Source organism: Martes martes, assembly GCF_963455335.1.
Source record: "Martes martes genome assembly, chromosome: 10".
NCBI classification, from domain to species: Eukaryota; Metazoa; Chordata; class Mammalia; order Carnivora; family Mustelidae; genus Martes; species Martes martes.
The window spans coordinates 19891989-19915182 of record NC_137898.1 but is presented as its reverse complement, the minus strand read 5'-3'; the positions used below and the strand labels follow the sequence as shown (position 1 = coordinate 19915182).

The window sequence follows — 23194 nt, the reverse complement described above, 5'->3', positions numbered from 1 at the left end:
AAAATCTTAAAAAAAAATAAAAGGGGAAAACCAGAATTCTTTCAAACAGGATTCCAAAGAACTGAGCAGCATCCCAAAGCTTGCTGAGCTACTGGGTCTATTTATTATTTATACTTCGCCTACTTCTAAAAAATGCTGAGAGCGCTTATCATAAAAACATAAAGGTACGTGGATAGTTGAGAAAAAGAAACCAGAAACTAAACAGAGAAGGGAAGAGGCTAGGACAGTTAACGTTTGCTTTTCAAGTCCATGAAATAGCAAGACGGCCACTTTACAGTTAGTTCTCTGATCCCGGTGACAACACAGGCTAAAGGGGAAACTGTTGTTTATTTGAATTAAACAGTCAATTGGGCACTTTCCTTTGAGGGTTTTTATGTCCAAAAGAAGAGTCTCAAAGCCACCTACTGGGTTTGGACCATTCTTAGAGAAAGAGGCAGAAAGTCTTATGGCTTTGAAAGAGCAAGGTCATGAGAAGAGAAGTCATTTTAAACAAAGGGAAGCAGTTAGAGTCTTTCCACCTATACACAGACTCACCACCTGAGTAATAGGACAGAGAAGCTTGAGAGGATGGATGCTATGTGGGTGAGTGCAGTGCCAGGAACAGCCCAGAGGTGGTCCGGGGAACTATCAGGAGAGGGAGGAGACTCGCCATGCCCCCGGATCTGAGAGGAAAGGAGGTGCTCCTGACCGCGCTTCTCCTCCTGAGCCCATCACTCTGTCTGACCCACCCAGAGTACCTGGTCCTGACATCTGGGACAGATCCACATGCCCTTGGGAATCGTTTTCAGAGGAGGATCTAAGCAGTCCAGATGATACACACGGGAACACGTGTCACACATGAGCAACTGGCCACTTTTTCTGCAAACGCTGCAAAAATCCTCATGGATATCACCCTAGGAAATGGAGAGGAAAGGTAAGAGAAAGGACAAAAAAGGTGAAATGTGAATGTTGACATGCACATTCTGGACATGTATGTTTCAGGACAATCAGCTGTGCCCCCTCCAACATGTTACAAAATTATTCGAGGAAAGCAGGAATTACCAGTGGCACAGCCCCCACTTGCTCCACACAGCTGACCCTGGGCAGGGGCAGTATCCTTAAACTAGAGTTTACAGAAAAGCCGTGGAATCACCTAGGCCCTAATTCATTTTATAGCACTTATATTTTGGTAGAGTCCAACCCACAAATCATAAAGTTTGAACCACTGAAATCTATTCATCAAAGTGTTCTACAATATGATACAAACAATTCTCGTTACTCATCATTTTTAGGGGAGTTCAGGACTAGGAAAAGAAGACAGATAAGAAATGGAATTTAAAAAAAAGAATTGGAATTTTACTAAAAATTCTTTGCTTGCTCAGGGAGAAAAAAATACAGTGCACATACAAACAGTAAAAGATTAAGTCAGGAACAAATTAAACTCACATGAGCTTTCTAACATGAAGAATTTAAAAGCCAGAGCAACAGCTGACAATGTTCTCTTAAAACCACTATTTGGCATTTGCTGTTCAACGGACCATTCTATGCTGGGAGGCTTTATTCCTCCCCATAAAATACGTCACCAGATGGAAAAAGATGAGCAGCCCCAGTGTCCCCTGCCTGTCTCCCAGCCCCCAGCACCGACAGTGCTGCTGCTCTAAGTCTGCTGGAGCCTTCTGAACAGGAGGCGCCATCAGAAAAAAGGAGATCTACTTAAACTGGAGAGGAGAACACTGGAACAACAACAACAACAAAAGGTATTTAGGGAAAAGTTATTTTTCAGCAGGTCCCTCCCTGGCCTGTTCTGGGAAGAAGACTAAGAAGGAAGACTGAAGGGACATGCCAGACACTGGCCGGCAACGCAGTGCCACGTCCTGGAGCCCCCTCTTCGCTTCCGGTGTGTTGTTTTACGTTTCTAGGCTGTTCTGCCAGAAAGCCTGATACAGAAACTCTGCACAGACAGCAATGCTCGAGTCTTCCTTCCTATGCTGTTAACCCCTCAGCCACCACTGTTGGAGGAACTCCTCCCAGACCTACAGTTTCTCTCTAAAGAAAAGGAAACTTTTTCTGTAATTCACTGAGGTATCCAGAGCCTAGAAAACTGGCTGCAAAAAGTTGTAAGATAATCAGAGTGTGGACCAATTTTAGTCTTTCTTAGTAAGAAAATGTCATCTCTGGGCAATAAAAAAATAGTATACGACCAAAAATACTGCATGAGTGTGCAGCCTCAAGGTTCAGCTCTGAGGCAGCTAAAGAGGTGAAAGTTTCATCCCTTGATTAACTGGAACTTTCTTCTTTCCTTCTTAAAATCAGGCTGAACGGGCGCTCTTCTCTAGAGAAACAGTCTTTCCTGAGCCTGCATGAGTCTGCATCTTTATGAAGTTTATACAAATTTTAAGGTTTCAGATATCTTGTCAGATGAACCCTAGATAAATTACCAGTGATGAAGTAAAACAAAGCAAAGCAAAACAAAACAAAAAATAACGGACATCTTGTTCCATTGGCTCAAGAGTTCTGCTCACTTCCTTTTGCTCCTGAGCAGGAGCACTGCAAGAACTAGAGGCCAGACAGTATGTAAATAAAGGCTAAATAATTTCTTTCAAGTTTCTAAAGAGAAGAAGACGTCCTACCCTACTTCCATGTTCGAGAGCAACAGTTCTGTCTGTTCGGTGTCAGGACCCCTTTATCTTTATAAATCTTAAAACTTATATTTATTTATATTTATTTATATATATTTTATATATATAAATGTTTATATATATTTTATATATTTATATATAAATAATATATACTTGTATATTATTCATATATTATTTGAGTTATTAGACTTAGAAGTTTCAAATTTTCATTTTTGAAGTAATTACGGAAATACAGGAAGTTACAAAAACAGTATACTGAAAAACCGTCAGACCCCAGAACACACTAAGGGCACATTCCATGAGCCCTCAGAGTTATGACGTCGTTACAGGTCAGGTAATATCTGGAAAACTCTACTGGTTACTCTTGAGAGAGAGAGAATGAAAATGGCAAAGAATATTTTAGTATTACCACGAAAATAGTTTTGCTTTTACGGACCCCGAAAAGAGTCTCAGGGACCACACCTGGAGAATGACTGCCCAAAGAAACGAATAATACAATGACCAGGTACAGATGATATCTATCCAGAACAGGCTCTCTGCTTAGCTTCAAGAGAGCAGAGAAGTCCCATGGAGGTGCTGCTCCAGGTCAAAAGGCTCCGGCTTTGGTGACTGCATTGCTACCATAAACCAAATGTTAAACTGAAAGATGGTGATCCATGATTCTCTGATAGGAGCTGAGTGTGTATGTTTTTCGCAAACACCCTGGCTATATCAACCGCAACTTCATCATCCGCTGAAAGCATTGTATAACTATGTCAACATATCTTCCCTTCTCACAAAGTGCGAGTGGCAACAAGGTATGTGCTGAGGATTAGTGTCTGGCTGGTTTTTGCATTACCAAGTCCTTCTAGACGGTTATTGATCCCCAGGAAATGCTTGCTGCTCAGCTGTGATTATTTAATTAATGTTGTTGGGGCTTGTTCTACCCAGCAGCAAACATACAGAGTCCTGTGTGCTGATTTTAATCACTGCTACTGTTGGGATACTGTAAAAGTAGAAGTCAATTATCTTAAAAAAAAAAAAAAATCCATTCCACTAGGTTTAACTCAGAAAGTTCTAACGTAGTTAGTGGTTTTAGAAAAGCCTTTTTACTTTTAGATTTCTGAAAAGTGCAGCGTTTGCATTTTAAGACAAAACCTGGCAGAAGCTTTTGTGATTTGATCTGAATAGATCCTTGGGGTTCAGTCTCTCAAAGAAAGCCACAGATCCCCATCAGGGGTCAACACTTAGGAAAGAGACTCACGCACAGAACCACAGAATCACCTGTTTCCCCACATTTGTATCCCACTCTATGGGAGACCCCTACCAAGAGGTCAGAGGCCACCAATTCTTCCAGCAATGCTTCAGCTGTAGAGAAGTTGGGACAATCTTTGGTGCCGCAAACAAGGTTTCTGACAAGGACTCCTGGTCCTCATTACTCCAGACAGGTAGAAAACCTGCATCAATTACTCATGCCAAAAGTCAGGTGGGCTGGATGAAATTCTGAATTTCAAGAGCAGAGCTGAGTCTGTAGTCACCAGTTACGTCCAAGAAGGAAGGCTGCCAGAGAACGGAACTCCACTATGACCCGGTCCTCCAAAGAGGACACTTCCTTTGCTGCTTCTAGAATTTAAACTCAGAATGTGCATATGGTATTCTTTTGTTCTTTGGAAAAGGGTAGTTCATTAGTAAGCACTGAGAACCTTCCAGTTCAGGGGACCTTTTACCTGAAGACGATCCTAAAGACAAACTCTGTAATTCACAAAAGAAATGGGACATGTATAAAATGAAACTCTCGGTTTCCCTCCTCAAACCCACTCCTCTTGCCATCTCGAGGAAAGGACAGTTTTATCCTACTAGTTGCCTAGGCTGAAAACTCTGGATTCACCCTTGACTATTCTCTTTTGCTCATACCTCATATCTACTCCTGCTGGCTCTTCAAAATATACGCAGACCTGGTCACTCTCCTCCAGCCCTAGGTCTACCACGCTACCAGGCCAAGTCATCCTCAGCTCTTGCCTCCTAACTGGTCTTCCTGCTCCCATCCTGTCCTCTCCATAGTCTCTTCTGCAGATTTCAGACACAGTAATTCTTTCAAAATCCAAGTTGATTCTGTAAACACCTTAAAAATAGTAGATGCAGGCAAGAACCATCAAAAGGTGCTAAAACCACTGGGTAACAATTTGCTGGGGAACTGGATATTTATACAGTTCAAAACTATCTCTGCCAGAGAAAGAGGCACCTTTACAAGTGGAGAAATTTGACGCAATCTATGTTAAAAGATGAAAGCTAACATCACCGACAACAGGATAGACTGACTGACGGCACGTGGTACCTGTCATGAAAAGGACTCACCGTCATGCACTCAGTGTTCCTACAAAAATGCAAACCCTGAGTCTACTGAGGAGACAACGAGATCACGCAAATGGAGGGACACGCTATGCAGCAACTGGCCTACCTTTTAAGGACTGTCAATGTCATGAACGACAAAGAAAGGCTGAGAAACTGCTCTAGAGTAAGGAGACGGAAGAGAGAATACCATGACAACAGTTATCAAGAGTGATCTTAACCTGGATTCTGGAGCAAAAACACCCAAAGTGCGCCTAAGGCAATTACCGAGACAACCGGAGAAACCTGAATATGGCATATATATTACAGAATCATATCTACTCAATATTAAGTGTCCTCAATTTGATAACTGCACTGTGACTCTATCAGAGAACACCTCTGTTCTTGGAAGAAAAAATACGCTGAAGGGTTTCGGGTAAAGATTCACGGTGTTTGCAACTTCTTAACTAGTTTAGCAAAGAGCATGCATGTGTGCGTGTGTGTGTGGGGGGGAGCATATGGCAAAATGGTAACAATCAGTGAATCTGGGTGAAACGTATATATTTGTTCTTTGTATTTTCTTGCAACTACTCTGTAGGTTTGAAATTTTTCAAAATAAAAAGTTGAAAAATTACATCACTCCTCTCCTCAAAGCCCTTCAGCGGTCCCCACCTCTCCCTCCAAGCAAAAGCCTCAAGGCCCTGCGCCCTGGGCCCCGCCACCTCTGGAGTGTCATCTCCCACTGTCTCGGCGCTCCCTCGGCCTGCTGTCCTGGCCTTCTAGCTTTTCTTCCACACCATGTAGGTGCCCGCCTCACGGCTTCCGCACTGCGGCTCCCTCTGTATGGAATGGTCTCCCCTGATACACTCTCACACCTTCCACCTCCCACCACAGAGGCTCTCTCTTCTCTCCCCTCATAAAACAGAGGAGCCTGCTGCCCTCCTGCTTCATTCCCCCTAATTCTGTCCCTATTTTCTCGACAGCACTTATCACTACCTTTTATGTGTTCATTTGCTTATCGCCCGCCTCTGGCCCTGTAACAGGAGCTCCCGGAGGGCCAGGGAGCTGGTTTTGTTCCCCATTCTGTCCCCAGCCTCCAGAACAGCACCCGCCCAGCAGAGTAGTGCTGGGGAAGTATTTGCTGACTAAACTCACAGCTACGTAAATGCTCATTTAAGATGCTCATTTAAGATCTTAGTGCACTTGTGAGAGGACACACTGACGGTCAGCAGAGGGGTGGGGTCGGGAGGATGGGGGAGACAAGTGAAGGGGACTCAAGAGCTCAGCTGATGTGGTGAGCCTTGAGTAACGTATCCAACTGCTGCATCAACGTATTGTACACCTGAAACTAATAACCGTGCTGTATGATAACGAGACTGGAATTAAAGTTAAAAACTTAAAAAGAAGTAAAATAAAAACAAAAAACACAAAATCTCAGGGTACTAGCTTCGAATCCTGCAGTTTCCACGTGCAGGCTACTAAGTATCTGACACTTTCCAGGAACCTGTTTCCTGTTTGGTCAGCTCTGCTGAATAAAGTGGCTTGAAAGGAGTTTTCCACCTCTGGAATTCTGCTTGAAGCAGGAAGCAAGGACTGTTGCACGATCGCGTGCCTTGCTCCTTTCCCTCACCCCGAAACACGGACGATGGAAACCTGGGCACCTTGCAACTACATGAGCTGACTTCCCACCCCATCCGTCTTCCTGACAGCTCATTCACAGCAGACCAAATGCAGATTTTAAGAACTCTGACTGAGCCTCCTGATGTTGTAGGTGATTCTCAAGGACATGCGGGACCTGGGGCCCCAGCACAAGGCTGCCTTCCATGGTCTAGTGTCCTGTAGGGATTACTGCTGTTCCAGGGTTAGTCAAGGAGATGCAGCTGGTAAGGACACAACACATGATAACGGTTTCCCCAATTTAAGCTCTCAGAAAGAGAGCGTGCTTTTCCCAAGTTACTTACGTCTGTGGAGGTGGGGCTGGGCAGGGACACAGGCTGAACAGGTGCAGGGAAAGTGAATGTGGTCTCTGTCTTTTCATTTTCAGGGGAGTCAGGATGACTGGATGGGGGGGATGTTGGGGTAAGGGCTCCAAACCCCAGCACTGCATTGTATTTTGGAGGACGACCTATATACCAAGAGAAGGGAACAAAAGGGGAAAAAGGGGGAGGGAAAGAAAGGGGGAAAAATGATCTTACATACCTTTGGCCAGTGTTCCTCATTGGCTAGCATGGAAAAGGAAGTGAGGTAGCAGACAGAAGGTTAATACAACAGTCTCAAAGAGAGGAAGAGAAGCAAAGATTTAAATGTCATTAGAAACAACTGCATGAGTCTCAAAAGAAAGGAGGATAAGAGAGCCTTGGAGAAATGACAGGAGGGCTGCGTCAAGTCAAAGGGCCTGGCCTCGGGTGGATCACGGTGACACTCTTGGATTATTGTGATTTGAGATTTCTAGGGTGAGAATAAGACCCCGAAGCTCCACAGGGGCCACAGCTAGGAATAAGTTTATTTTCCACCACTTCTACATTCTGTTCTCTAAAGTTTCTCTGTTAACCATCATCCTTACAATCAGTAATGAGTCCCTGTCCCCACAAATGGATTTATTTAGGATCTCTGCTTTTTCCTTTTCTCTCCTATCTATATTTTGGTCATTTCACTGCTTGTGAGGATGGAGGAAAGCACACTGAGGAGGCAAAACTCAAGTTAACTATTCTCACCCCTTGCTGATCGAGCTAGACAGAAATATGTTCTGGGACTAGCTGGAACCTGAGAGCTAAAAGGATGATCTGATCTTAACAACGATTTTAAGTATGTCTGGAGTCAGATCCCCTCCACAGTTGCTCGAGAACTGTCTCCCCGCTTCCGTCTCAAACACTCTGGTGAACTCCATGTCTAAAGACTGGGGCCTGTCAGCAAATCTCAGAGAAGGCCCTGCCATCAGCAATGCCACTAGAAGACTGGCTGGAGGAAGAGCCCTGGGAATCAAGCCCCATGGCTACAGAGGATCTATGAATGGACCCTGACAGGTGTGGCAACACTGGTCAACCACTCCTGCTTTATGATACACCTAAGCCAGGGTCCTTGTCAGAAGGACCAGGATCAAAGCTTTTAAGCTTTAAGTGATCAAAAGTATATGTTCAGCACGGCAAAGGGGGGGAAAAAAAGCTAGAGAGGCACACAATTGCCTACGTACAAGCACTGGTGAAAGGTACAGGGGTTCACAACTTTGCCAACAGTTATAATTTATATCAGGATTATGCACAAGAGTCATGATTCTGTCAGACATTACACAAATCTTACCTATCTGTGTTAAACTGACAATGTCTGTAGTATAAACAGAACATACAGGTTTGTCTTTTCTAGGGAATTTAGGGCTGCCCAAAGGGGAAGTGAAAGATGAATGCTCTTTGTTTACCCGCAGAAGGCACATCGTAGGCATTGTGAATACAGGCTTTCGTCCTCTGACCTTGGCAAATGAGGCCAAGGTCTTTCCGGTTTGTTTAGCCCCTGTCCTCTTAGCAGATACTCCCCACCAGTACACCAATTAACTGTGGCTTCTGACTGGGGGCTCCTTTCTGAGAACTGGGTCAGAGGTCACTAAAAATTACCAAAAACAAAACAACAAAAAGTAACCCACGACACTGGTTACTGTGGCCCAGGAATCAATAGGAAGGAACGACTTAGGATTTCCCATGGAAGTATCTGCGGCCACCTAGAGGACAGGTAGGTAATGAACCATTAGAGTGGGTCGCTGTGGGTGGGTACGCAATCTGATAAGGCGAGGAGGTGGTAGCCCTGTCTAAGGCAGACAAAAGAAAAGGGTCAGGATGACCTCCTAGGCTTCCGAGAGCTCTGAGACAGTGTGTGCTTATGCAAAAATTAGTATGCTACTCCACTCACTCTGCAACCTTTCTAGCCTGGAACTATAATTCAGGGACACATTATCATGTGGAGAAAGGGACCTTGGGATGTATTACTGACATCAAAGAACAATTTCAGAACCTTGTTTATGAGCTCAAACCCAGAGCTATTAAGACCTACTCAGACCTGCATGGAGGGCTGCTGCCTCTGCCCCGCCAGGCCTGAAATATGGGATGGGGCTCTTTAGGAACTTCTAATTCAGGGAGACTGTTTCGACCATGACCTCCTCTTCCTTAGCTGGAAATGTCCTCCACTCACAGATTCTAAGTCCTCAGTGTGGCTACATCTTTCCTTCCTGGAAAATCTGCAGCTCACAGAGACCCGAGTCATGCTCTGGTCTTGCTGGCAGCAGGACGACTTCAACACTACTAAGAACACCTTGGCAACAGCAGTGCTCTGCTCTGCTCAATGATGCTAAAATGCTTCCTTTCACACAATGTTCTGCTCGCTGTGCTATTCATGGAGAGCCTGATGGGCCTGGGGCAGAAATGCTGTATTAAGCCATTTCCTTGAGTCAGCTTTGCCAGAATCCTAGGAAAGGCAGCTTGTGGTTCAGTATACAGAACTCTAAGAAGTCTCCCTCTCTTCTCCCCCCATTTTCAGAGAACAACAACAAAAAAACTATGTTCAAGGGATTTAGGAGTCAGGCTCTAGGATAGGGGAGGAAGGAGGGGGAAGAAACACGACACAGAAAGCAGAAGCAACAGCAAGGGAGAGCTCCAAAAAGGTACTCACCTCTCTTCCGGGTCCCAGGATGCATTGTACTGTTCAGGTATGTGACTGCACTCTTCTTACGCTTTGAGGATTGAAGAAGGAAAGGTAACTAGCTGAATAGCATGGTTCCTACCAATACCGGCATAAGCTATGGCCACGCACAGCATGCCTGCCAACACGCCAGCGAGTGAGTGCGAGTCACCCAAGATCTCAGTGCTAACGGGCTTTAGTATATCTACTTGGCTCTGAGAGAATAGAATATTCCAGAGAGGTCTGCCTCTGCTTCGGATGACAGCTGTGTTGAAGCCAAGATGAGTTAAATTTTTAAGGTAGGTTTGTATTTACTCCAACTTAGGGAAAAAACGAAGGGGAAAGCAGTCAATGATGCAAATGAAACAGTATGATTAGCCCGAGGAAAACCCATCATTTCACAAAGCTGGCCAAGTATAATCAGGGTACTGTTCTTTGGCAGGTTTTTCAGATGGGAGGAGATGGAAAAAATCATAAATAAAACTAGAACAGAGAGGGGAGGGCCAAGTTCTGGCCAGGAATACCTCCGGCTCAAAGACGGCTCCGCTGTACACTGGATTTGCCGTCGTTCTTCTTTTTCGCTCTTGCCTCTTGCTTTGGATTTCTTGGGAAAGCAAAAGGTTTGAATTAGAAGGGAGGTATAGAGAACCCTGAAAACTGAACTTCATTGTTTATCTTTTGGTTTTCCCATGACAAATGAGAAATGGGGGCACATCTCTCTGTGTCACAGCAGCCTCAGCAGAGGCAAGCACACTGCTGGGAACAAAGGCGTGGGACCATCTATTCTCACCTTTCAGAAAGCAAGACCATGCTGTCCCACAGGGTGGCTCTCTGTGACCCAGAGCTGAACGGCAGATGACACTTATAAACAAGCTGTCCTCGTCTACTTTTAGTTCACTGGAATACAGGTGTGGATGAACTCTATCCACAGACCTAGACTGACCACAGTTCACCATTCTTGAGTTAAGTAACTAGGACAGGTGTAGCTTTGTAACTTCTTAAGATTTGGATAACCCAGAGTGATTGAAAAACACAAAGATTTGTCAGAGGGGCATCTGATATTTCGTGCTGTCAGGGGAAAAAAGAGTTCCTCTAAAGGGAACAGCAGTCAGTTTAATACAGGCAGCTGGGGAGTCTCCCTTGGACAGCAGTGTGGATGACAACAGGGAGGGGAGGGGATGAAGTTAGAGGAAAGGCAAGTTTGACTCCAAAGGAAAGAAAGTCCACACTAGCTGAATCATACACTACTGGCGTTCCAGTGTTCTACGTTCTAGCAAAAAATTCAACACCATTTCCAAGAACAAAGCTCTGGGCCACAAGCAAGGCAGCACCATATCTTCTCTTACCTTCTAGATGGTCATGTGTTACCAATCCTAGAGACACCATGAAGGCAAGTTTCTGTGCCAGAGAAACAAGAATGTACTTCAGTTTGGGTTCTCACAAAGCCAACTGCATGTTCCTAGTTAGACTCTTCGGCAAAGCCAGCCCAACGGGCTGGTCACATGAAGGAAGGAGGCCAGGTTAAGGTGACCAAAGAACAGACACCTTCCAGAGCCACTGTGGAGGCTTTCTGGTCTCAAAGGGATCACAAGAGAAGGACTGTGGCTTGCATCTTCTACTTTCTCAATGACAGAAATCAGCATCTTTGAGTGCCCTAAGTTTTGTTTTTTTTTTTCCAGAAAAATCCTCTGACAGGGAAGAGGATTTCATACTCAGAAAACATGCAGAGGTTACAACAAAGAGCCTCCCATACAACAAGCTCCAAGTTCTAAGTACTTCACTTGTCATAGCAGGCCAGGGTTTCTTACATTTTTACTACCAACAACTGGACAATGCTAGCTCAAAGCTAAATGAGTTTTAGGAACAACAGTTGATAGCTCTGCTTAATACTATGGTTTTAAAAGCAAACATGGACCCAAAAATTATGGAGGAATCTCTCTTTGGAGACCACTCTCAGGGCTCCATCAGAAGTTCAACTGATTAGAAAACTGAATCCCAAAGCTGGAACATTAGACGCTTAGAGTTGGAGAGAGCAACAAACTGATTCCTATTTTGCTCAGCAGTCACATGTGGTCTGGAAAGTATGTTTTCATTTGTACATGGCTGCTAAATATGCCAAACAATAGATCACCAACTTCTCTCACTGATTATTATCAAAAGAGAATATCATCAACTGTTAGGACATAGTCCTGTGGAATTGTTTGTAGCAGCATTTGGTCTTTAAAAATCCTGACAGCTTACCCTCAACATTCAATACCATGGTATTTTGGCCTGAAGTGGGAGATTCAAGCTGTTTAAGATACTGAGTATTTTAGGAAGAAGCAGTCCCTGAACAAGCCACTTGAGAACACAGAAGTGTCCTTTACTGGTATGCTCAGAGTTCTGAAGAAATGTTTTTATTTTATTTCTTATTTCAAAAACTTAGGTGGGAGCCTATCCCCCTGACTGCCAGCATACTTCAGTAAGGAAAAACACTCTTAGATCTGCTGCCCATTTTCCACACTGCACGTTGAAATGGCATATGCTCGGTGATTGCCAATGAACTACATTCCTGCTTTTCACTATTCTTCACAACCTGATCAAGATTAGAAGGCTGTCTACCAGCTGTTCTCTGTAGAGCAGCGTGTGGTTTGACATCCAGATGCACCTTCTTTTAATCAAGCGGCAGTACTCTTCTTGGCTAGTCACAAACAACTCATCTTTGCCAGTCTACTTTGAGCTCACCAAAAAAAAGAAGAAAAAAGTAAAAACAAAATCTCTTCTCCTCTGGAACAGATTTTCAGTGGTAAAAAGTTGTCAAGAACTTCTCCTCATGTATGCATCACACGTGTACCAAAAACTAATTTATTCTCTTTTTGGCAGTGATTCTGTCCAATTCGAAGGTGAATTATCTACCACTCTACATGGTAGTGGTGCTCCCTTGCCCACACTGGGCTACCAACACAAGATATCCTTTTCCTTTGGTAATTTTGTGGATGATTTCGTAAGTTCCTCAGCAATTTGCATCACTGGTACTTCTTTCTAGTTTAAGTTTTGGTCCCTTCTTTACAGATAAATTAAAAACAAATCCATTTCAGGGGCACCTGGGTGGGTCAGTCATTAAGCGTCTACCTTCGGCTCAGGTCATGATCCCGGGATTGAGCCCCGTATCAGGCTCCCTGCTCTGCGGGAAGCCTGCTTCTCCCTCTCCCACTCCCCCTGCTTGTGTTCCCTCTCTTGCTGTGTCTCTTTCTGTCAAATAAATAAATAAAATCTTAAAAAAAAAAAAAAAAGAAAGAAAGAAACGAAACTAATATAACAGTGTATGTTAACCAACTAGAATTATAAAAAAAACTTTAAAAATACATTTAAAAAAACCAAATCAATTTCATATCAGAATTATAATTTATACTTGTTTTAGAAAAACCTGAACTGGCTTAACTTAATAAATCATCACTTAAAAAAAAAAAAGACATGAAGTTTTGATGGCTTCATGCCACTATTTGACATGGTTTCATTAAAAAAGAATGCACAGAGGACAGAAGGAAATAGATTGCTGATCTAATAAAATCCAACTACCAGATTTTTATCATCATATTACCTGTCCACATTTTTCTTTCAGATCTGCTTATCCATGAGCCAAACTAAAAAATTCTCTTGTCTAAGGGGACACACAAATTCACGCTGTGCATTGTACCAGTCCTGCTGGCTCTATAAGTTTGTAACTCTATCCTAAGTTATAGTACAGATGTTACTATTTTCATCCCTACTTTTATGCTTCAGTGAACAACTTTTGGGCTACTGATTCATTTGGGATTTGGGAATCTGGTGCAATACAATGGTAGAAACAAAAATGCACATATAACAACTATAATCGATAACATAAATAGACCTTAGCCGAGTGTACTGGATGGACCTCTTAGAAATGTTGGCTGAGACAAAATATAATTATCATGAGAGAAAATTATCATTAATCTTACATTTCAAGTTTGTACGTTGCATGAAATGCCTGTATGCCAGCTCATGGACACTCCAGACTATACTCTTAATCTGCCTTAGACCAAACCGATTTGGCAATATGTTACAGAATTGTGAGGAAGCACAAGAAATGGAAAACCAAGTGACTCAGACAGCAAGTGTCCCTCCTCGTTAGTTGAGAATAAGTCACATCTCATGACTGAACCATGCCTTTGGAGGGCTGAGCCTACCTGAGGGTTCTCCTCCCGTTTTGGTTTGGGTGCAGCAGGTGGAGTGATGGTCCGGCTCTCTGTTTGTTTCTCATCTGTTTCTGTGTGGGATTTAATTGTCTAGGGAAGGAAAATTAAATGAAAATTCAGAATTCACTTTTTATTTAAAAAAATGAAAACACAGTTTAACTGTAGCCAAAAGAAAAAAAGAACATACTCAAATTGGAAACATATTAATAAAGGAGGTAATATGGATTATACTTTGGAAGGGGAAAAATAAGATGTAAGGCCCCAGTTGAAATAATTAAATTGTATAACTAGATATGAAGACAGAGTAGATATGTTGTAGATATAACTACAACAGTCTAAATTATACAAAAAGAAAAATCCACAGTTTAATTCCAATGTATAAAAATGAGTATAGGCTGCTCTGATTTCACTGTATTTTAGGATATAGGAGCAGTTTTCCAGTTTTCTTGTTACATGTGGGTCAAATTCCAGTCCACAGCATGCTTAAGATCTGAATGTAAAAAAAAATCTTACATACACTTTCTCCTATTTCCAATTCCAATCATAACCTAAGAGAAGATGCAGGACTACCCTCGCTTGGGATATTTAACACCTGCCTGTATCATTCATTAGAGGAGAGATGCACTTGCCAAGGAAAGGTCATCTTGCAAGAGGCTGACCCTCTGATTACCCCCAACCTTGTCTTCCAGATGCATCCATTCAAACAAAAGAACACCAGTAGCATTATCATTTTTAAGCACAAATGGCAGCTAGCAAATTGGTAGACTGGGCTTGCATTACTGTTCTTATTATGACTCGATGGCTTATTCATTTTATGAACCCTTCTGTAAATACTGAAACGATATTAGAACAGTGGATATAAAACTGTGAACATGAACCTAATTTACTTTTTCAAATTAAAAAAAAATGTGGATGCTAATTGTCTTTCTGTATGGCAGCAAGGAACTAAATAAACGAGAATGAAACTGATCATTGATGAGGAAGAAACTTCGGTCCTGTAAGCAGGACAATCAGAAGTTTTCAAAAATCATTATGTTGTGAAATATGCTACCAGATCTGAAAGACAAATACGATCACAAAGATCTTTCACTTTCTTTCCTAGCCACTTCCGTATTCTCCTTCTGCTTCTCATATTATTACTTTAGGAGAATGTCAGCGTCTGCCTTATCAATACTGTAGCAGCCACTGTTCTGAGGCACAAACGCTGCCTGATATTCTATTTTTCATCACTTTCCTGTCCTATTTCCTCTTCTATATGATAAACTACTTGAGAACAGGCATTATTTTACACAGGTTTGCAGTCCTCTGTGCCTAGTACCATCCCTTCTAGAAGAATCACTCACTTCATCTCTTACATTTTTTAATCAAAAAGGACAAATTTCCTCCATAAAACAAACCACTAAACATACTACTAGGGGACACAATAGGGAAGCAGTTTATAGTGTCATCTTTCAGGCCCTGGGTGTCCAGAAGCTTATTTTCATGGCTTTCTGAGTGAGGAAGGGCAGGGGTCTGAGGGAGGGGGGATAAGAGGTCAACTGCAAGGGTCTGCTGCTCCTCCGAGGCTATGGGAGGTTTCTTGGGGTCTCTTAGTTCCATCTTGAGGGCTGAGGGACACACGTAGTGGTAATGCCTCTGGGGAAGGGCAAACCAATTCCTCTCCACTAAGAAATTATCCAGGGTGCAGATTTTCTCTCTCACTCAAAAAGAATGCAATCATCTCAGGATTGGATAAAGAACACAAAAAGCATCAAAATATAAATAAATAAAACAATCAAAACACCAGGGATATCCCTTTCTCTCACGGAGCTGTTGCTCTGGGGGAAACCAGGCCATGTTGTGAGCAGCACTATGCAGAGGTCTGTGTGGTGAGGAACTGAACCTCCTCCACCAGCAGCCAGAGTGAATGTAGTGCCGTCTGCCGACAGCCACGCCACTGAGTTTGGAAGTGAATTATCCAGTCCTAGGTGAGCCTTGAGAGGAGGTGAGCCTTGGCCAACTTGTCTGACTGCAAACTTGTGAGGGACGCTGAGCCAGAAGCACCTAGCTAGGATGCAAGCGGATTCCTGACCCTCACAAGCTAAATGGGATAATAAATACTTGTTGTTTTAAGCTGCTTAAAACAAACCCAAAACATTAGGGTTGGGGGAGTGACAGAAATGGCAGAACAGGGAGCTCTAAGAATTAGTTCTTCCACTGAAGCAATCATTAAGCTGGCAAAAACGGAATCAACTTTTTAGAATTCTGGAATCTAATAAAAACCTTATAGCAAACCAGGGAGACACTCAGTGAAGAAAGAGGCTGGTAAATTTCCCTAAGAAAGCATTTTTCCTTACCTACATACAAACCACATTGCACAGCTTTGGGGCTGAGGCTTTGGAGAAAGCACCCTGTGTTCCTAGTGTGGCTTGCTGGTGCCATAGGATCCAAGGTGGACCTTGTTTTCAAAGCTTGTTGTGCACTCTGACCTGTTTGGGGGGGGTTCCCTGAGGACTGGCGAGGACTTGGTGAGCAAAACCTTTGTTTTGCCCATCTTAGGCTAAAAGTGCCTTTTGGGGTGGCATCTGATGAAAGCATCTAAGGCCATGTTACCCAATCACCTGGTGCAAGGTCTGGTGGATAGAGTATATGGCAGACAGACCCAAAGGCCTGGGAAGAAGGAGGCTGAGGAGAAAGATTCTCTTAAGAGTAAGGGCTTTGAAGGGGTATCACATATACTGGGGAATCCAGAGTACACTGCATATTCCCAGGGCTAACTGCGTGCTCAGATGAGAGAATCCTAGGCTTACACCTCTGGCTGATCTTTGAGTTCTGTCCAAGAAAGAGGTGAAGGCTAAGACAGAGTTAGAGACAGCTTGGCTTAGCACTGAAGAAGTAAGTACTCCTGCTCAGAGCCAATCTGTAAAGACAGGAAAGTTTCTTTTTAAATTTAGTTGTTGTTGTTATTATTATTTTCATAATCATCATTATTTGGTCTTTTTGGCTCCAGCTGTTTAAGGAAATCTGTCAGGTCACGAGCTGACCCAAGACAACAGAACAGAGATTTTAGAGACTATCCATGACAAGAAATACAGTTGGAAAAGGCACTAAACAATCAATAACAGCAAAATCTGTGGTGGGAGGAGAATCTAATTTCCAGAATTATCACATTGGAATTTCAAGATGAACAGTTTAACAAAAAATTGGAAGGCATACAAAGAAACAGGAAAGTATGGTCCATTTGGAGGAAAAAAAGAAATCAAGAGAAACTGGCCTTAAGGAAACCTAGACTCTCGGACTCTCTAGAGAAAGACTATCTTAAATATGCTCAAAGAACTAACAGAAATCATGGACAAAGAACTGAAAGAAACCAGGGGAACAATTTCCCAGCAAAAACAGACGATCAATAAAAGAGACAGAAATTACTGAAAAGAACCAAATAGAAACTCTGGAGCTGAAAAGTATAAAAGCTTAAATGAAAAATTCACTAGAGGGATTCAGGCAAAAGAAAGAATCAGTGAACTCAAGATAGGACAACTGAAATTATCCAGTTTGAGGGACAGAAAGGAAAAACGTGAAGAGAAATAAACAGAGCCTAAGGGCCCTGTGGGGCATTATCAACATATGCATTATGGACTCCCATGGGGAGAGCAGAGACAGAGAGAAGCAGAAATAATACCTGAAGGAATAACTGCTCAAAACTTCCCAAATTTGATTAAAGACAGGAATCTACACATCCAAGAAGCTCACTGACATCCATATAGAATAAACTAAAAAAGATGCATGGTCTGGGGAAAGACGGCAGAGTAGAAGGACCCAGAGCTCTCCCTGTCCCTACATTTACAACTAGGTATCAACCATACCCAAGTCAATAAACCAGAGAGCAATCAAAAGACTGGCAGAACAAACTCCGTAACTAAATATACAGAAGCAGCAGGATCTGAAAGGTTAGGAAGTTCAGAAAGGTGGAAGGAGGCTGCCTGCAGATGGGAGAGAGCTGTGCACATGGAGATGGCAGAGCAATGGGCCCTCACACCAGGGAGCTCAGCTGGGGGAAGACTGAGCCCCATAATGTTTGGCTTCAAAAATGGGGCTGAGGGGCACCTGGGTGGCTCAGTGGGTTATAGCCTCTGCCTTTGGCTGAGGTCATGATCTCAGAGTCCTGGGCTCGAGCCCCGAATCAGGCTCTCTGCTCAGCGGGGAGCCTGCTTCCCCCTCTCTCTCTACCTGCCTCTCTGTCTACATGTCATCTCTCTCTCTCTGTCAAATAAATAAATAAAATCTTTAAAAAAAAAATGGGGCTGAATTCTGTACGTTTTTTAAACCAGTAGGACTTGGAGCCTGGAACTTTAAAAGTCAGCTGACTCAGCACTGAGCAAGCCAGGAGGGTGAGTGATAGCTGGGTCAACACCCTTAAAGGGATAGCAACCTGAGCCAACAGGCAACATAAAAATGGCAATTTGCACAACACTGGGGTCAAACGGGAGCCAGATCTGTTCATACTGATTTTGCAGCATGTTGGGGGACTTCTCTAAAAACGAAGAAGCTGGCAGGTGCCATTTTCCACCTCCCCCATCCTTCCCCTAAGCATAAACCTGCAGGAGGCAGTGCTGCACAGATGTTTGCTACCAAACCAGCTCGCAGGGCACCACACCCACAAGTTCTCTAGAGGACCTGCTAGCCTCAGCCCTGGGCTCACGGTAGATTCTGTTAGTGTGCACGCCTGGTCCAGCCACTGCATGCATCGTGCCTCCTGTGGTCCCTTAGTTCTGCGCCAGGCCCAGCCACACTCAGCCCACTCCACTGGCCACCCACAGCACTTCAGGAAACTCATCATAGGACCAGTGGCCCAGGGCAAGTTGTGCTACCCCCACACTCACAAGTTCCCCAGTGGGCATGACCCCTAAAAGCTAGCCTGCCTGGATCCCAGGAACATCACAGAGAGCACGCACAGCCCATAACAGGCAGAGAGTCAGGGCAGATGACTGCACTGAAAGGAAATGTGATTCAGGCTCAACAGCAGGGCAAAAGCAACACCTAAGATACTCTCCCGAAGTGCCAGGCTCTGGGGAACAGGGGACACTGCACTGCAGGGCACTCCAGGAACTCTTCTTCATAAAGTCACTACTTGTAAGAAAAGAAGAAACAGCGGACTTTCCTAACACACAGAAACAGACACACGGGGGCAGACAAAAGGAGATGACAGATATTTATCCATCCTAGATGAAAGAACAGGACAAGGCCAGAGCCTGAGATCTACATAAAACAGATATAAGTAACATACCTGATAGAGAATTTAAAGCAATGATCATAAGGATACACACTGGATTTGATAAAAGAGTAGAAGACATGAGTGAGATCCTTAACACAGGGATAAGGAATAATATAGCAGAGATAAAGGGCTCAATAAATGAAATGAGAAATGTGTTTGATAGGATAATAACAGGATGGAAGAAGCAGAGGAATTAATTAGTGACCTATAACACAGAGCAATGGAAAGTAATCAAGGTGAACAAAAGAGAGAAAAAAGAATTATACAAAATGAGAATATCCTTATGGAACTCAGTGACTTCATCAAACATAATACATCTGTATTATAGGAGTCCCAGAAAAAGGAGAGAGAGAGAAAAGGAGGCAGAAAATGTATTAGAAGAAAAAATATTTGCAAACCTTCTTAATCTGGGGAAGGAAACAGATATCCAGATCCAGGAGGTAGAGAACTCCCACCAAAGTCAACAAAAGCAGACCCACACTAAGGTATACTGGATTTAAATTGGCAAAATATAGTGATAAGGAAAAAAATGTAAAAGCAGCAAGACAAAAAGAAGTCAGTAACTTATGTGGGAAAACCCATAAGTCTAGCAAGAGATTTTCAACAGAAACTTTGCAAGCCAGGAGGGAGTGGCATGATATATTCAAAGTGCTGAATGGCAAAAATCTTCAGTCAAGAATACTCTATCCTGCAAGACTACCATTCAGAATAGAAGGAGATAAAGACTTTCCCAGACAAACAAAAACTAAAGGAGTTCATGACCCTAAACCAGCCCTGTAAGAAATATTAAAGGGGACTCTTTGAGTGGAAGGGAGACCAAAACTGACAGTACAGAGGAAGGAAATGCAAAAGCAGTAAAAGTGAGTATTTCTGTAAAAGAAGTCAAGGAACTCACACACACACAAAAAGATATAAAATATACCATCTACCTAAAACACGGGGAGGGGGGAGAGAAGAAAAGAATGGACTCAAACTTAAACAATCTTCAACTTAATATACAGACTGCTATATGCGTAAGATGTTATATACAAACCTAAAGGTAACCATGTATCAAAAACCACAATAAATATGCAAACAAAAAAAAAAAAAGAAAAAGAAATCCAAATATATCACTAAAGAAAATCAGCAAAACATGAAAGACAAAGACAAGAAGGGATCAGAGAAAATCCTCAGAAAAAAACACAAAACAAGGGATACAATGGCAATTAAAATATATCAATAATTACTTTGTACATAAATGGACAAAAATCTCCAATCAAAAGACATAGGGTGACAGGGTGAATTAAAAAAAACAAGACCCATCTGTATGCTGCATACCAGAGACTCATTTTAGACCTAAAGACACCTACAGATTAAAAATGAGGGGATGAAAAAATATCTATCAAAAGAAAGCCAGAATAGCAATACTTATATAATAAAAAAGACTTTAAAGGTTTGAGAGAGAGAGAAAGTGAGAGAGTGTGCGACTGTGCATATGTGGTGGAAGGGCAGAGGGAGAGGGAAAGAGAGAATCTTAAGCAGGTTCCACATCCAGTGCCGCACCTGATGTGGGGCTCAATCTCACAATCCCGAGATCATGACCTGAGCTAAAACCAAGAATCGGATGCTTACCTTACTGAGCCACGGGGTGCCCCAGATAAAAAACTTTAAAACAAAGTCTGTAATAAGAGACAAAGAAGGACACATACAATAATAAAGGGGACAATCCAACAAGAAGATAGAACAACTATAAATATTTATGCACCCAACATAGGAGCACCCAAATACATAAAACAGTTTGTAACAAACATAAATGAACTAATCAATAATAAAACAATAGTCATAGGGGACTTTAACATGTCACTTACATTGATGAGCAGATCATCCAAACAGAAAATCAACAAGGAAACAGTGGCTTTGAATAACACACTGGAACAAATGGATTTAATAGATTCAGAACATTTCACCCTAAAACAGTAGAACACACATTTTTTTCAAGTGCACACAAATCTTTCTCCAGAACAGATCACATATTAGCCTACAACACAAGCCTCAACAAATTCAAGAAGACTGAAGTCATACCATGCACCTTTTCTGACCACAGTGCTATGAAATTAAAAGTCAACCACAATCTGGAAAGACCACAAAATCATGGAGATTAAATAACATGCTACTAAACGATGAATGGGTCAACCAGGAACTAAAGGAAGAAACAAAAAAGGACATGGAAACCAATTAAAATGAAAATGTAACATTCTAAAACCTCTGGGGTGCAGCAAAAGTGGTTCTAAGAGGGAAGTATACAGCAATACAGGCCTACTTCATGGAGTAAGAAAAATCTCAAATAGACAACTATGCTTAAACACCTAAAGGAGCTAGAAAAAGAAGAGCAAACAAAACCTAAAATCAGCAGAAGGAAGGAAATAATAAAGATCAGAGCAGAAATAAGTGATATAGAAACTAAAATAACAATAGAACAGATCAGAATAGAACAATAGAACAGAACAGAGTTGGTTCTTTGGGAGGTGGGTGGGAGGGGGGTGGGAGGGAGGTGGGGGAAAGCAAGCCAGACTTATCAAGAAAAAAAGAGAAAGGACCTAAATAAGTGAAATCACAAATGGAAGAAGAGAAGTAACTACCAAAACCACAGAAATACAAACAATTATAAGAGAATATTATGAAAAACTATATGCCAAAAAACTGGGCAATCTGGAAGTAGATAAATTCCTAGAAACATATAAACTACCAAAAGTGAAACAGGAAGAAACAGAAAACTTGAACAGACCAATAAATATCAAAGAAACCGAATCAGTAATGAAAAAACTCCCAATAAACAAAAGTCCAGGACCAGATGGCTTCACAGGCAAATTCTATCAAACTTTAAAGAAGAGTTAATATCTCTTCTTCTCAAAATATTCCAAAACATAGAAAAGGAAGGAAAACATCCAAATTCATTCAATGAGGCTGGCATTCTCCTGATACCAAAACTGAATAAAGACACCACTTAAAAAGAGAACTAAAGGCCAGTATCTGTGATGAACATGAATGCAAAAATCCTCAACAAAATACTAGCAAACCAATTTCAATAATACACTTAAAAAAATCATTCACCACCATGACCAGTGGGACTTATTCCTGACTTGCAAGGGTGGTTCAATATTCACGAATCAATTAATGTGACACACCATATCAATGAGAAAGGATAAGAACCATATGATCATTTTGATAGACACAGAAAAAGCATTTGACAAAGTACAACAACATCCATTCACAATAAAAATCCTCAACAAAGTAGGCTTAGAGGGAACATACCTCAACATAACAAAGGCCATATATAAAAAACCCACAGCTAACACCATTCTCAATGGGGGAAAAACTGAGAGCTTTTCTCCTAGGGTCAGGAACAAGATAAGAATGTCTACTCTCACCACTTTTACTCAACATTATACTGGAAGCCCTAGCCACATCAATCAGACAACACAAAGAAAAGTCATTCAAATGGGTAGGGAAAAAGCAAAACTTTCACTATTTGCAAAAGACATATCTGCTAAAGGGTTAGTAGCCAAGATACATAAAGAACTTACAAAACTCAACATCCAAAAACCAAATAATCCAATTTAAAAATGGGCAGAAGACATAAACAGACATTTTGCCAAAGATGACATCCAGAGAGTCAAGAGACATGAAAAGATGTTCATCATTACTTATCATCAGGGAAACACAAATCAAAACTACAATGAGATATCGCTTCACACCTGTCAGAACGGCTAATATCAGAAATGCAAGGAACAAGTCTTGACGAGGATGGGGACAAAAAGGAACATTCTTGCACTATTGGTGGGAATGCAAACTGGTACAGCCACTCTGGAAAACAGTATGGAGTTTCCTCAGAAAGTTAAAAACAGAGCTATCCTATGATCCAGCAATCTCATTGCTGGGTATTTACCCAAAGAACACAAAAACAAAAATTCAAAGAGATATATGCACCCTTCTGTTGGATGAATGGATAAAGAAGTGTGGTTTATATATTTACAATGGAATATTATTCAGCCATAAAAAAGAATGATATCTTGCCATTTTGGATGACATGGATGGGTCTAGAGAATACAATGCTAAATGAAACGAGTCCGAGAAAGACAAATACCATATGCCTTCACTCATATGTGGCATTTAAGAAACAA

The 23194-nt window shown here is 42.1% G+C and overlaps 1 protein-coding gene across 8 annotated transcripts in view; it reads right to left on the bottom strand.

The window, feature by feature from the left end:
* Positions 1 to 23194, bottom strand: part of PHF21A (PHD finger protein 21A) — a 188329-nt gene that overhangs the window by 4351 nt on the left and 160784 nt on the right. For 7 of the 8 annotated variants that reach the window (XM_080817669.1, XM_080817666.1, XM_080817670.1 and 4 more), the window contains 6 exons: positions 13775 to 13873; positions 10934 to 10985; positions 10112 to 10191; positions 9579 to 9639; positions 6887 to 7050; positions 738 to 893 (listed from right to left, as the gene is read on the bottom strand). In XM_080817669.1, coding sequence (XP_080673795.1) covers positions 738 to 893; positions 6887 to 7050; positions 9579 to 9639; positions 10112 to 10191; positions 10934 to 10985; positions 13775 to 13873 — 612 coding nt within the window. The remainder of the gene's footprint in view (positions 1 to 737; positions 894 to 6886; positions 7051 to 9578; positions 9640 to 10111; positions 10192 to 10933; positions 10986 to 13774; positions 13874 to 23194) is intronic. The other variant, XM_080817672.1, reaches the window with a different exon arrangement.